We start from the raw sequence: 14,580 nt of genomic DNA on the forward strand, positions 1-14,580 counted from the left end.
CAGACCAGTGATCAGAGCATGTCGCCAGCTTGATCTGTCTAGAGTGAGCTCTTCCCAGGTGTTGACATCAATATCAAGGGCTTTCATGTCATGCTTACAGACATCCTTGAAGCGGAGATGTGGCCGTCCTATCGACCTTTTGCCAGAGGCAAGTTCCGAATAAAGAATGTCTTTGGGGATCCGTCCGTCATCCATCCGACGTACATGGTCCAGCCATCTGATGCGGCGTTGGCGGAGGAGTGTGATCATGCTGGGAATCTTGGCACGCTCGAGCACCTCGTTGTTTGTTACTCGATCGCTCCAGGTGATCCCGAGTATGCGTCGGAGGCATCGCATGTGAAAGGCACTCAGTCTTTTCTCTTGTGAGGCGTACAGAGTCCAGGTTTCACTGGCATACATGAGAGTGCTTAGCACGCATGCACGGTACACAGTGATCTTAGTGTTCATGGTCAGCATGCTGTTGTTTCACACTCTCTGTGACAACCTGGAGAGAGTTGTTGATGCCTTTCCGATCCGCTTGTTGAGCTCAGCATCGAGCGAGAGGTTGTTAGTGATGGTAGAGCCAAGATACATGAACTGACTCACCACCTCAAGTTCGTAGTTGTTGATGATGATGCTTGGGGGGGTCCTCGTCCTGAACCATCACGTTTGTTTTCTTTAGGCTTATGGTTAACCCAAACTCGTCACAAGCTTTAGCAAAGCGGGCCATCAGGCACTGAAGCTCAGCTTCTGTGTGGGTGGCTAGAGCAGCATCGTCTGCGAAGAGCATGTCCCTGATGGTTACTTCACGCACATTGCTCTTTGCCTTCAGTCGTGCCAGGTTGAACAGTCTGCCGTCTGATCGTGTGTGCAGGTAAATCCCTTCTGTGGACATCCCAAAGGCATGCTTGAGCAGGACTGCAAAGATGATGTCGAAGAGCGTGGGGGCAAGGACACAGCCCTGTTTAACTCCACTGCGGATGTCAAAGGGGTCGGATGTTGAGCCATCGTACTGCACTGTGCCTTTCATGTCATCGTGGAAGGACTGGATCATGCTTTTGGAGGGCAACCAATTTTCGCCAGGATTGTGAAGAGTCCGTCTCTGCTGACCAGATCGAATGCCTTGGTGAGGTCTATAAAGGCCAGGAAGAGGGATCTGTGTTGTTCTCTGCATTTTTCCTGCAGTTGCCTGACAGAGAAGATCATGTTGATTGTGGACCTCTCTGCGCGGAAACCCGCACTGCGACTCTGGGTAAACTCTGTCAGCAAGTGTCTGCAGTCTGTTCAGGATGACGCATGCGAAAATTTTACCCACGATACTGAGAAGTGATATGCCCCTGTAGTTGTTGCAGTCACTTCTGTCGCCCTTGTTCTTGTACAGGGTTATGATGTCAGCATCTCTCATGTCCTGAGGCGCTGCCCCCTCGTCCCAGCACTGCCCCTTCGTCCCAACACTGGCAGAGGAGGTCATGCAGGTGTGTGAGAAGCACGCTACATCCACACTTGATGAGTTCTGCTGTGATGCCATCCTTCCCTGGGGCTTTACCTAGGGACAGTTTCTCTAAGGCCTTCTTTAGTTCGTCTACAGTAGGTTTTTCGTCCAGTTCAGCCATTGGAGGGAGGTTTTCAATGACGTTGAGGGCATCATTGTTCATGTGGCTCTTTTTGGAGTACAGTTTGGAGTAGTATTCCACCCAACACTCCATCTGCTTGCCCTTGTTGTGGATGGTATCGCCTGTGGCAGACTTCAGTGGTGCTGTCAGTTTCTTCGTGGGACCCATTGCTTTCTTTATGCCATCGTACATGCCTCTGATGTTTCCAATATCTGCTGCTGACTGGATACTCTGACAGCTGAAGCCACTATTCACTGGCACACTGCCGTGCTAATCTCTGCACTTTCCTTCTGGTAGACCTGTATGCCTGTAGTGTCTTCTGACAGGGGGATCGCTTGTATTGCAGGTGAGCTCTGCAACGCTCTTCTATGGCTGGCATGAGTGTGGCAGAGTTAGCCTCAAACCAGTCATTGTTCTTTGATTGCTTCTTACCAAAGATCCATGTGGCTGTGCTGTATACAGTCTCTCTGATGTAATCCCATCTTTCTTTGGCACTGCCGTTGGGGGGTTCTGAGTCAAACGTCTTGGAAAGAGCATATGTGAATTCCTCAGCCTTGTCTGGATATGATGTCTTGCTCACATCAATGCGTGGTTGACCCTCTTGCCTAGAGCGGTGGATCTTCTTTGGCTGAAGCTTCATTTTGCAGCACACCAGCGAGTGGTCGGTGTCGCAGTCAGCACTGTGGAAGGTACGGGTAAGAAGCACACCCTTCATGGCTGACCATCTTGTAATGATCAAGTCCAGCTGGTGCCAGTGTTTAGACTGGGGATGCCTCCAAGACACTTTGTGCTGTGGCTTTGTCTGAAAGAATGAATTGGTGATGCTGAGTTCATGGTACAAGCACATCTCTAGAAGGCACTGCCCATTCTCATTCATCTTCCCAATGCCAAACTTGCCAAGACAGGAGGGCCAAGAGTCATGATCGGCACCCACCCTAGCACTGAAGTCGCCCAGCAAAATTAAGTTCTCTTCCTTGGGAATTTTGTCGATGAGCGAGTTTAACTCATCATAAAACTCATCCTTGGTATCTGTGGCGGATCTTAGTGTGGTAGCGTATACACTGATCAGGTTGACAGGCCCGTTTGTGGTGTGGAGGTGGAGGGATAGCAGTCTTTCATTTCCTTGTTGGCAGGATTCTATCATTCCCAGCAGAGTATTCCTGACAGCGAATCCAACACCATACTCTCTGGCTTCATCTGCGCTCTTTCCTTGCCAGAAGAATGTGTAGTTCTTTTCTCTGAGGGACCCAGAATCTGGTAGTCTTGTTTCCTGTAGTGAGGTGATGTCGACCTGGAGCCTTGCAAGTTCGTCGTTGATGACTGAGGTCTTACGAACATCACTGATTGTCTGGAGATCATCTGAAAGCCCAGTCAGCATGGTCCGGACATTCCAGGTACCTAGCTTGAGGATTGAAGTCTTCTTTTTTATTTTAATTTTGTTATTTCTTGGTGCAGTAGTTGCAGTTCGCTTGTCAGGTACTCGCGTACCTTAAGCCTTAAGCACCCAGCAAGGCAGGCGAACTGTGGTGGGACAGCACCTTATTGGCTGGGGGCTGCCCAGTTTGAGGCAGGCGGTAGCTGTCCAGTGAAACATGTTGGTCTCTCCCACCGTCAGAAGCAACCCTTGGCGTCTGGCTCTACGCCAATCGAGCGGTGACTTATAACCGGTAAACTGCTGCTTCCTATGTTGTGTTGACGCTATGGAGCGAAGCTGGAGTGTCCTCTCCAGGGCGCAAGCCTGGGCAGGGTGATATGGAGAATCAACTGTTGCCCATGCAGCTGATCCCCCCTCTCCACGCAGCTGATGGATCCAAGGGAAAGGGGAAGCCGATACGTCATGGCACCAGCTGCATCGCAGGAGTTGCCGAGATGACACTGAAATCAATGCCAAGTCACCTTAGGGACTCCGACTCCAGATTTTCTGTTGGGGTTTACTCCCTTAGCCTTTCCCCTAAGAGGGTATAGTCGCAAGGCAGCGAAGGTTTGAAATCGGAGTTTACCTTCTCCTAGATGGGTGACCACCCAAGGTTAACAAGCCCCATCTGCCCAAAGCATCTGGTTTTGAGGTGCCAGAAGCTCACCTGTCATCCCTTCTCCAGTCAGCTTAAACAGGTTCCGCCACTCGTGAAGGCCTGGAGCTGGATTTCGTTGTCAGAGGCTCTATCAGACGCAAGCCATTGGGAGATTTCCAAGGGAAGTGGGTGCTTATCTCTCACAACCGCCCCCGGCAATGACAACCCTTGAAACCCAATTACCTGACTACCTTTATGTAAAAATATAACTGAATTTAATTACCTACGTTTATGTAAAAATGTAACTGAATTTAATTATCCACCTTTATGTTAAAAATGTAACTGAATTTAATTACCTACCTTTATGTAAAAATGTAACTGAATTTAATTACCTGACTACCTTTATGTAAAAATGTAACTGAATTTAATTATCCACCTTTATGTAAAAAATATAACTGAATTTAATTATCCACCTTTAAGTAAAAATGTAACTGAATTTAATTACCTACCTTTACATAAAAATATAACTGAATTTAATTACCTGACTACCTTTATGTAAAAATGTAACTGAATTTAATTATCCACCTTTATGTAAAAAATGTAACTGAATTTAATTACCTGACTACCTTTATGCAAAAATGTAACTGAATTTAATTACCCACCTTTAAGTAAAAATGTAACTGAATTTAATTACCTACCTTTAGGTAAAAATATAACTGAATTTAATTACCTGACTACCTTTATGTAAAAATGTAACTGAATTTAATTATCCACCTTTATGTAAAAAATGTAACTGAATTTAATTATCCACCTTTAAGTAAAAATGTAACTGAATTTAATTACCTACCTTTACATAAAAATATAACTGAATTTAATTACCTGACTACCTTTATGTAAAAATGTAACTGAATTTAATTATCCACCTTTATGTAAAAAATGTAACTGAATTTAATTACCTGACTACCTTTATGCAAAAATGTAACTGAATTTAATTACCCACCTTTAAGTAAAAATGTAACTGAATTTAATTACCTACCTTTAGGTAAAAATATAACTGAATTTAATTACCTGACTACCTTTATTTAAAAATGTAACTGAATTTAATTACCTGACTACCTTTATGAAAAAATGTAACTGAATTTAATTATCCACCTTTATGTAAAAATGTAACTGAATTTAATTACCTGACTACCTTTATGAAAAAATGTAACTGAATTTAATTATCCACCTTTATGTAAAAATGTAACTGAATTTAATTACCTGACTACCTTTATGTAAAAATGTAACTGAATTTAATTACCTGACTACCTTTATGTAAAAATGTAACTGAATTTAATTATCCACCTTTATGTAAAAAATATAACTGAATTTAATTATCCACCTTTAAGTAAAAATGTAACTGAATTTAATTACCTACCTTTACATAAAAATATAACTGAATTTAATTACCTGACTACCTTTATGTAAAAATGTAACTGAATTTAATTATCCACCTTTATGTAAAAAATGTAACTGAATTTAATTACCTGACTACCTTTATGCAAAAATGTAACTGAATTTAATTACCCACCTTTAAGTAAAAATGTAACTGAATTTAATTACCTACCTTTAGGTAAAAATATAACTGAATTTAATTACCTGACTACCTTTATGTAAAAATGTAACTGAATTTAATTATCCACCTTTATGTAAAAAATGTAACTGAATTTAATTATCCACCTTTAAGTAAAAATGTAACTGAATTTAATTACCTACCTTTACATAAAAATATAACTGAATTTAATTACCTGACTACCTTTATGTAAAAATGTAACTGAATTTAATTATCCACCTTTATGTAAAAAATGTAACTGAATTTAATTACCTGACTACCTTTATGCAAAAATGTAACTGAATTTAATTACCCACCTTTAAGTAAAAATGTAACTGAATTTAATTACCTACCTTTAGGTAAAAATATAACTGAATTTAATTACCTGACTACCTTTATTTAAAAATGTAACTGAATTTAATTACCTGACTACCTTTATGAAAAAATGTAACTGAATTTAATTATCCACCTTTATGTAAAAATGTAACTGAATTTAATTACCTGACTACCTTTATGAAAAAATGTAACTGAATTTAATTATCCACCTTTATGTAAAAATGTAACTGAATTTAATTACCTGACTACCTTTATGTAAAAATGTAACTGAATTTAATTACCTGACTACCTTTATGTAAAAATGTAACTGAATTTAATTACCTGACTACCTTTATGTAAAAATGTAACTGAATTTAATTACCTGACTACCTTTATGTAAAAATGTAACTGAATTTAATTATCCACCTTTAAGTAAAAATGTAACTGAATTTAATTACCTGACTACCTTTATGTAAAAATGTAACTGAATTTAATTACCTGACTACCTTTATGTAAAAATGTAACTGAATTTAATTACCTGACTACCTTTATGTAAAAATGTAACTGAATTTAATTACCTGACTACCTTTATGTAAAAATGTAACTGAATTTAATTACCTGACTACCTTTATGTAAAAATGTAACTGAATTTAATTATCCACCTTTAAGTAAAAATGTAACTGAATTTAATTACCTGACTACCTTTATGTAAAAATGTAACTGAATTTAATTATCCACCTTTATGTAAAAATGTAACTGAATTTAATTACCTGACTACCTTTATGTAAAAATATAACTGAATTTAATTACCTACTTTTATGTAAAAATGTAACTGAATTTAATTATCCACCTTTATGTAAAAAATGTAACTGAATTTAATTACCTGACTACCTTTATGTAAAAATGTAACTGAATTTAATTACCTGACTACCTTTATGTAAAAATGTAACTGAATTTAATTATCTACCTTTATGTAAAAATATAACTGAATTTAATTACCTGACTACCTTTATGTAATAATGTAACTGAATTTAATTACCTGACTACCTTTATGTAAAAATGTAACTGAATTTAATTACCTGACTACCTTTATGTAATAATGTAACTGAATTTAATTACCTGACTACCTTTATGTAATAATGTAATTGAATTTAATTACCTGACTACCTTTATGTAATAATGTAACTGAATTTAATTACCTGACTACCTTTATGTAAAAATGTAACTGAATTTAATTATCCACCTTTATGTAAAAATGTAACTGAATTTAATTACCTGACTACCTTTATGTAAAAATGTAACTGAATTTAATTATCCACCTTTATGTAAAAATGTAACTGAATTTAATTATCCACCTTTATGTAATAATGTAATTGAATTTAATTACCTGACTACCTTTATGTAATAATGTAACTGAATTTAATTACCTGACTACCTTTATGTAAAAATGTAACTGAATTTAATTATCCACCTTTATGTAAAAATGTAACTGAATTTAATTACCTGACTACCTTTATGTAAAAATGTAACTGAATTTAATTATCCACCTTTATGTAAAAATGTAACTGAATTTAATTATCCACCTTTATGTAATAATGTAATTGAATTTAATTACCTGACTACCTTTATGTAATAATGTAACTGAATTTAATTACCTGACTACCTTTATGTAAAAATGTAACTGAATTTAATTATCCACCTTTATGTAAAAATGTAACTGAATTTAATTATCCACCTTTAAGTAAAAATGTAACTGAATTTAATTACCTACCTTTACATAAAAATATAACTGAATTTAATTACCTGACTACCTTTATGTAAAAATGTAACTGAATTTAATTATCCACCTTTATGTAAAAAATGTAACTGAATTTAATTACCTGACTACCTTTATGCAAAAATGTAACTGAATTTAATTACCCACCTTTAAGTAAAAATGTAACTGAATTTAATTACCTACCTTTAGGTAAAAATATAACTGAATTTAATTACCTGACTACCTTTATTTAAAAATGTAACTGAATTTAATTACCTGACTACCTTTATGAAAAAATGTAACTGAATTTAATTATCTACCTTTATGTAAAAATATAACTGAATTTAATTACCTGACTACCTTTATGTAATAATGTAACTGAATTTAATTATCTACCTTTATGTAAAAATATAACTGAATTTAATTACCTGACTACCTTTATGTAATAATGTAACTGAATTTAATTACCTGACTACCTTTATGTAAAAATGTAACTGAATTTAATTACCTGACTACCTTTATGTAAAAATGTAACTGAATTTAATTACCTGACTACCTTTATGTAAAAATGTAACTGAATTTAATTATCTACCTTTATGTAAAAATATAACTGAATTTAATTACCTGACTACCTTTATGTAATAATGTAACTGAATTTAATTACCTGACTACCTTTATGTAAAAATGTAACTGAATTTAATTACCTGACTACCTTTATGTAATAATGTAACTGAATTTAATTACCTGACTACCTTTATGTAATAATGTAATTGAATTTAATTACCTGACTACCTTTATGTAATAATGTAACTGAATTTAATTACCTGACTACCTTTATGTAAAAATGTAACTGAATTTAATTATCCACCTTTATGTAAAAATGTAACTGAATTTAATTACCTGACTACCTTTATGTAAAAATGTAACTGAATTTAATTATCCACCTTTATGTAAAAATGTAACTGAATTTAATTATCCACCTTTATGTAATAATGTAATTGAATTTAATTACCTGACTACCTTTATGTAATAATGTAACTGAATTTAATTACCTGACTACCTTTATGTAAAAATGTAACTGAATTTAATTATCCACCTTTATGTAAAAATGTAACTGAATTTAATTACCTGACTACCTTTATGTAAAAATGTAACTGAATTTAATTATCCACCTTTATGTAAAAATGTAACTGAATTTAATTATCCACCTTTATGTAATAATGTAATTGAATTTAATTACCTGACTACCTTTATGTAATAATGTAACTGAATTTAATTACCTGACTACCTTTATGTAAAAATGTAACTGAATTTAATTATCCACCTTTATGTAAAAATGTAACTGAATTTAATTATCCACCTTTAAGTAAAAATGTAACTGAATTTAATTACCTACCTTTACATAAAAATATAACTGAATTTAATTACCTGACTACCTTTATGTAAAAATGTAACTGAATTTAATTATCCACCTTTATGTAAAAAATGTAACTGAATTTAATTACCTGACTACCTTTATGCAAAAATGTAACTGAATTTAATTACCCACCTTTAAGTAAAAATGTAACTGAATTTAATTACCTACCTTTAGGTAAAAATATAACTGAATTTAATTACCTGACTACCTTTATTTAAAAATGTAACTGAATTTAATTACCTGACTACCTTTATGAAAAAATGTAACTGAATTTAATTATCCACCTTTATGTAAAAAATGTAACTGAATTTAATTACCTGACTACCTTTATGAAAAAATGTAACTGAATTTAATTATCCACCTTTATGTAAAAATGTAACTGAATTTAATTACCTGACTACCTTTATGTAAAAATGTAACTGAATTTAATTACCTGACTACCTTTATGTAAAAATGTAACTGAATTTAATTATCCACCTTTATGTAAAAAATGTAACTGAATTTAATTATCCACCTTTATGTAAAAAATGTAACTGAATTTAATTACCTGACTACCTTTATGTAAAAATGTAACTGAATTTAATTACCTGACTACCTTTATGTAAAAATGTAACTGAATTTAATTACCTGACTACCTTTATGTAAAAATGTAACTGAATTTAATTATCTACCTTTATGTAAAAATATAACTGAATTTAATTACCTGACTACCTTTATGTAATAATGTAACTGAATTTAATTACCTGACTACCTTTATGTAAAAATGTAACTGAATTTAATTACCTGACTACCTTTATGTAATAATGTAACTGAATTTAATTACCTGACTACCTTTATGTAATAATGTAATTGAATTTAATTACCTGACTACCTTTATGTAATAATGTAACTGAATTTAATTACCTGACTACCTTTATGTAAAAATGATTTTTATGGTGGCCACACTAGGAATCTCACTATAGATAAAAAAAAAAATATTCCCTGTCCTTGTTTCAGAGTTGTGAAAGTGCGAGAGACCAGACTGACATCAATCATTTCCACAGTGATGATTGGTCTATCCTTATTGATATTACCCTACCTGTCCTATATACCTACACCAGTTCTGTATGGCCTGTTTTTGTATTTGGCTTTCACAGCTCTCAGTGGAAATCAGCTGTTTGAAAGGATTATGCTCTTGATCACAGAACAGGTAATTTATCCATTATATTTGTCTTTTTCAGGGAACAGGTAATTTATCCATTATATTTGTCTTTTTCAGAAAACAGGTAATTTATCCATTATATTTGTCTTTTTCAGAGAACAGTTGATTCTGCACAAAAACAACTGCTGATGCTAAAATGTTTTGCTCATCTTATAACATTCAACATTCTTTTATTTCGCAAAGTTCCACTTTTGCTAATTTTCTTTAACATTTTCTGCAAGTTTAGATTTTGCATATCTTGCTTACATTATTTCTGATAGTATTTAGACTTTTGTAAGTGATAAATATAATTTGGAGGATGACAAATATTCTTATCATTCATTAGAAATGACTTGAGAAACGGTCTATTTTTCCTCCATGTTCAACCCATACTAATTTGTTTCTTGAGTTATGTCCCTTTTGTTCTTAAATGTTTTTGCTATATATGATAATTCTTGTGAACAACAAGTCTCACAACTTTTGATGAATTGCTTTTATTGACAGTGTCACATATCTATTTCATTCTGCTGGCATTTTTGACTGCTCCGATGGCCTAGTGGTTAGAGCATCCTCCTCAGATGCGGGAGTTTGTGGGTTTGATCCCCAAGCCAAATCATACCAAAGACTTACAAAAATGGTACTAACAGCTGCCTCACTTGGCGCTCAGCATTAAGAGGTTAGTGTTTGTCGCAGAATAGAAACCATGTGGGTTTTTGGACTAAATGAATAAGACAAACACAATGTGTGAAAGATGGAAATTTATGAAATGAATTGATAAAGATAAATATATGGGGTAAAAATACAATGATTCTCTCACGCTCTCAACATACTATTGACCCACTCACTCTACACAAACATCCACACAGTGAAAGTAAAGCAAGAATATGAACTCAATATGAAATACAAATCCAAGAACCTCATGGACTGCAGATACGTTTCAAACAGTATTATACACTACAAAAGAGATTCACATAATCTCAAGTATGGACTCCGATTAAGATTCAAAATAATCTTATGATATTCACATGCGTTTCAAAATAATGTCATAAACTATGAGAGAGATTCACTTAATCCCATGGAACACAACTAAGATTCAAAATTATCTTATGAACACAACTAAGATTCAAAATAATTTTATAACATAAAAATGCGCCCAATTGGAACAACAATTAAACCAAACGTATGCTTCTAGACCCCTTTTACAGTCGCATGATTCCTTGGGTTGGCCCACTCTTATCGACCGCTCACATCCGTCATGGATCCACCACATGTACAGTCATACGTTTACACACGTACAGACAGCATACAGCACCCTTTTGAATTAGCTGTGTCTACGTCTGTGGCTCAGACATACGTACATACATACTTACATATCGACAGTATGCAGCCTTAAATACTGTGGAAACTCCAGACAGCTTCAGACAGCTCTAGTCATATTCACAGTCACAATCACAATCAGCTACAATAAAACCAAACTGGTCATAATGATAGTTTCTGTAAAATCTCTTGATATATGCTAATACGTTTACCTCTAATAGTGACTTGTAATTCAAAGTTCAAATCTGTGTTGTAATAAATGCATTATTACGCGATAAGACATTACAAACCAAATAAGCTTCGCATATCAAATGAAATATAAATTTAACACTTTCCCCTGTGCCTGGAGAACAATGGAGAGCGTACACTCCTTGACAAGATCCAAAATGACCAGTCTCGGTTCAGAAATTGATCTTACTTAAGGAGAGTGAGCAATAGTCAGGGTAAAATACCCATGCATATCATGTTATTAATGTCCCTCGTCGCAAGTAATTTCCGGCGAGGTACATGTTAGTACAGTTACTTTCCTGGAAAAACACTTATTCACCCTAGATAACGTTGTACATATGTACAACGATAAATAGTCAAATAGCTCTACGGCAAAACCAAGTTATTTTTTTGCCTAATTCTGTGACAGTGTTAGGACTGGTTGACCTGGTTTCAGGATAATGTGACTTGGTGAGACATCATGCTGCATGTCTGCAGCATGATGCCCCAGTGCTTGACATCACTATAAACTGTCACACTGCAGACATAGCGATATGGCTGAATTATTTTTAAAGCTATGTTAAAAATCCAAATCACACACACGGGTTGTCATTTTTTTACCCAATCTAGCATTCAGTATATATACTATGTCTGATCTATTGCCCTTGATAGACATAATTGGCATAAAAGTCAACATGTGCATATCATAGCGTCATTGTGTTCTGACGAGTTTTTTCCAGACTTGTACCACTCTTTCATGTTGAATATATATATTGTAGATGACTTGCATGACTCATTCAAGAAATTTGGGAGTGAGCAAGGGCAGCTGTGTCAAATGACACATTTCTAGTTTGAAATAGTATATGAAATGCTATGTGGTTTTGCTGTGCTTTGTGTTCACAATTGTCTTCACTTGCAAAAAATACAATGTGAACACCAACAGACAACTCTGATGGCATAACAGTTAAAGTGTCTACTTTTCATGTGGGAGGTCATGGGTTCAAACCCCAGCCAAGTCATACCAAAGACTTATAAAAATTTTATTCACAGCTGCCTCACTTGGCGCTTAGCATTAAGCATTAAGTAGTTAGTGTTAGGACTGGTCAGCCTGGTGTCAGGATAATGTTACTGGGTGGAACATCATGCTACATGTCTGCAGCATGATGCTAGACATCACTATAAACTGACACACTGCAGACATCATAGTGATATGACTGAAAAAAATTTAAGCTATGATACAAATCCAAATCACACACACACTGAACAAGTTAAATAATTATTTATGTTTTGCAGGCTTTTTTGCACTTTTTTAGAGCTTAAACTTTTTGTGGAAACTTCTATCAAAATTATTCATATACTGTTTTACCATTGCAGATGAAGTTTGGTAGACCATTTTTCTATGCATCTGTAATTGACTCACTTGGTGTTTGTGCAATTAAAATGAATTTTTAGAGTTCTCTTTTGTTTCACAAATTGGACTTGGACTTGTTGTGTCTGCATTATTATGTATCTAGCTATGGTAGCTTTGATTTGCATGATGTAACATCCATTTTACCTACTATTTGTCTGAATCTTATACCTACATTGTAGAGTGCCTATCCACCAAACCATTATATCAGACGTGTTCCTCAGAGAAAGATGCATCTGTTCACAATATTACAATTAACACAGCTCACTGCCTTGTGTGGATTTGGATTTGCCCCTTATCCATACCTGAAGATGTTCTTCCCTATACTCATTTTTCTTCTGATCCCACTCAGGTAAGGAGGACTAATTAATTTAATTAATATAAGTTATTAACTTGAATAATTTTGCATTGATTGCACAACAAACTCAAGCAAGGTATACATTAGTTGCTGGATGAATCAGATGTGAGTTGAAGGTGACCTCTTAAGTGGAGGAAATTAGTGGAGAAAACCAAGACTTTGCAGTTTTACTTATGTTCACCAAATTGCTAGCTATTATTCTGTACTTTTTGTAAGTAAAAATGGAATCTGCACCAGCCAGCACATTTTAAGCAGTTTCATAAGTTGTCTAGGAACACCAAAACAAGGTAAAAGTTTTCTTTGTTATAATGAAGTACTCTCATTACAGTAAAACCTGTCTTGAAAGACCACTGCTATGTGAGACCACCTGTCTTGTGAGACCACATTCTCAGTACACAAATTTATTGATTATATAGGATTGTGACCTGTTATGAGAGACCACCTGTCTTGAGAGACCATAATTTTTGGCAAAAGAGGTGGTCTTTCATGACAGGTTCTACTGTATTTATAAGCGCTCTGATCCAATTTGGGTGTCTGTTATATCAAGGAATTCCCAATAGCAAGGGTCTTTATAGTGAGGGTTTATTGTATATGATATATTTTGGGATAGGCTTTTGAGGAGATTCAATAATTGATAGAAATTTATAGAAAACTTTAAGGCCAGTAGCATTGGATATGTAAAAGTAATTCCTTAGAAAAAGCGCAGAACACTCAGAGAGTATCAGACACAATAATGCACAATTTTTCTGGCATATTGGGACACCTGGTAACCATGGAATGGTATTTATCTTCCTGCCCTGTCTCCTTTTGCTGGTAGATGTAGTGGAAACTCCCCATGAAAGATTTCTGACAGCATCTCTGCTTGGGTCACAGTCACACAAAAATTTTCATGCAGTCAGATGAAAGCTATTCACATAGTAACCCAAGTTTTGGATACTCACTGGGATAAGAAAATCAAAGACATGTGCCACAATGAAAAATATGCCATTCTCATTGAAAATTCTCCCTCTTTTTTTTTTTCAAACTCCTGACACAATTTTGCAAATATACCAATTTGTCCTAAGCTGTTCTGTTACATCTATGCTCAACTAATTCCCAGCACTATAGAGTTCTATAGCAGGGAACAATTACTACATTAGTGACAGTCTCTTATTTGTAAAACATCTTCTTTCAGTTTAATCAGTCTTAAATAATTTACTGTTTTAAGAGTAACTGTGCCGGTCTGATTTGCAAACAGTCTATTTTAAATGGTGAAATGGACTGCTTATAAATTTATATCTAATTTGTTACGCCGTCACTGCAATAACCAAAAAGGCATATTGTTTTTCTTGTGTACAGTCCATAAGACTGTGATTTATGTCTGAATGTCTCTATATATATAACAAGGCAAAAGTAGTTATTAGATTTAGAGCCTTTCAGTTTTACAC

General features: G+C 34.7%; 1 protein-coding gene across 1 annotated transcript in view; it reads left to right on the forward strand.

Annotated features, from left to right (window-relative positions):
• Positions 1-14,580, forward strand: part of LOC149774364 (solute carrier family 4 member 11-like) — a 111,288-nt gene that overhangs the window by 90,511 nt on the left and 6,197 nt on the right. Inside the window, exons 17-18 of the mRNA XM_089945373.1 lie at positions 9,680-9,872; positions 12,978-13,147. Of these exons, the coding sequence (XP_089801499.1) occupies positions 9,680-9,872; positions 12,978-13,147 (363 nt within the window). The remainder of the gene's footprint in view (positions 1-9,679; positions 9,873-12,977; positions 13,148-14,580) is intronic.

The sequence above is a fragment of the Sinohyriopsis cumingii genome, unplaced genomic scaffold (assembly GCF_028554795.1).
Source record: "Sinohyriopsis cumingii isolate HCF-2022 unplaced genomic scaffold, ASM2855479v2 utg000309l, whole genome shotgun sequence".
NCBI classification, from domain to species: domain Eukaryota; kingdom Metazoa; phylum Mollusca; class Bivalvia; order Unionida; family Unionidae; genus Sinohyriopsis; species Sinohyriopsis cumingii.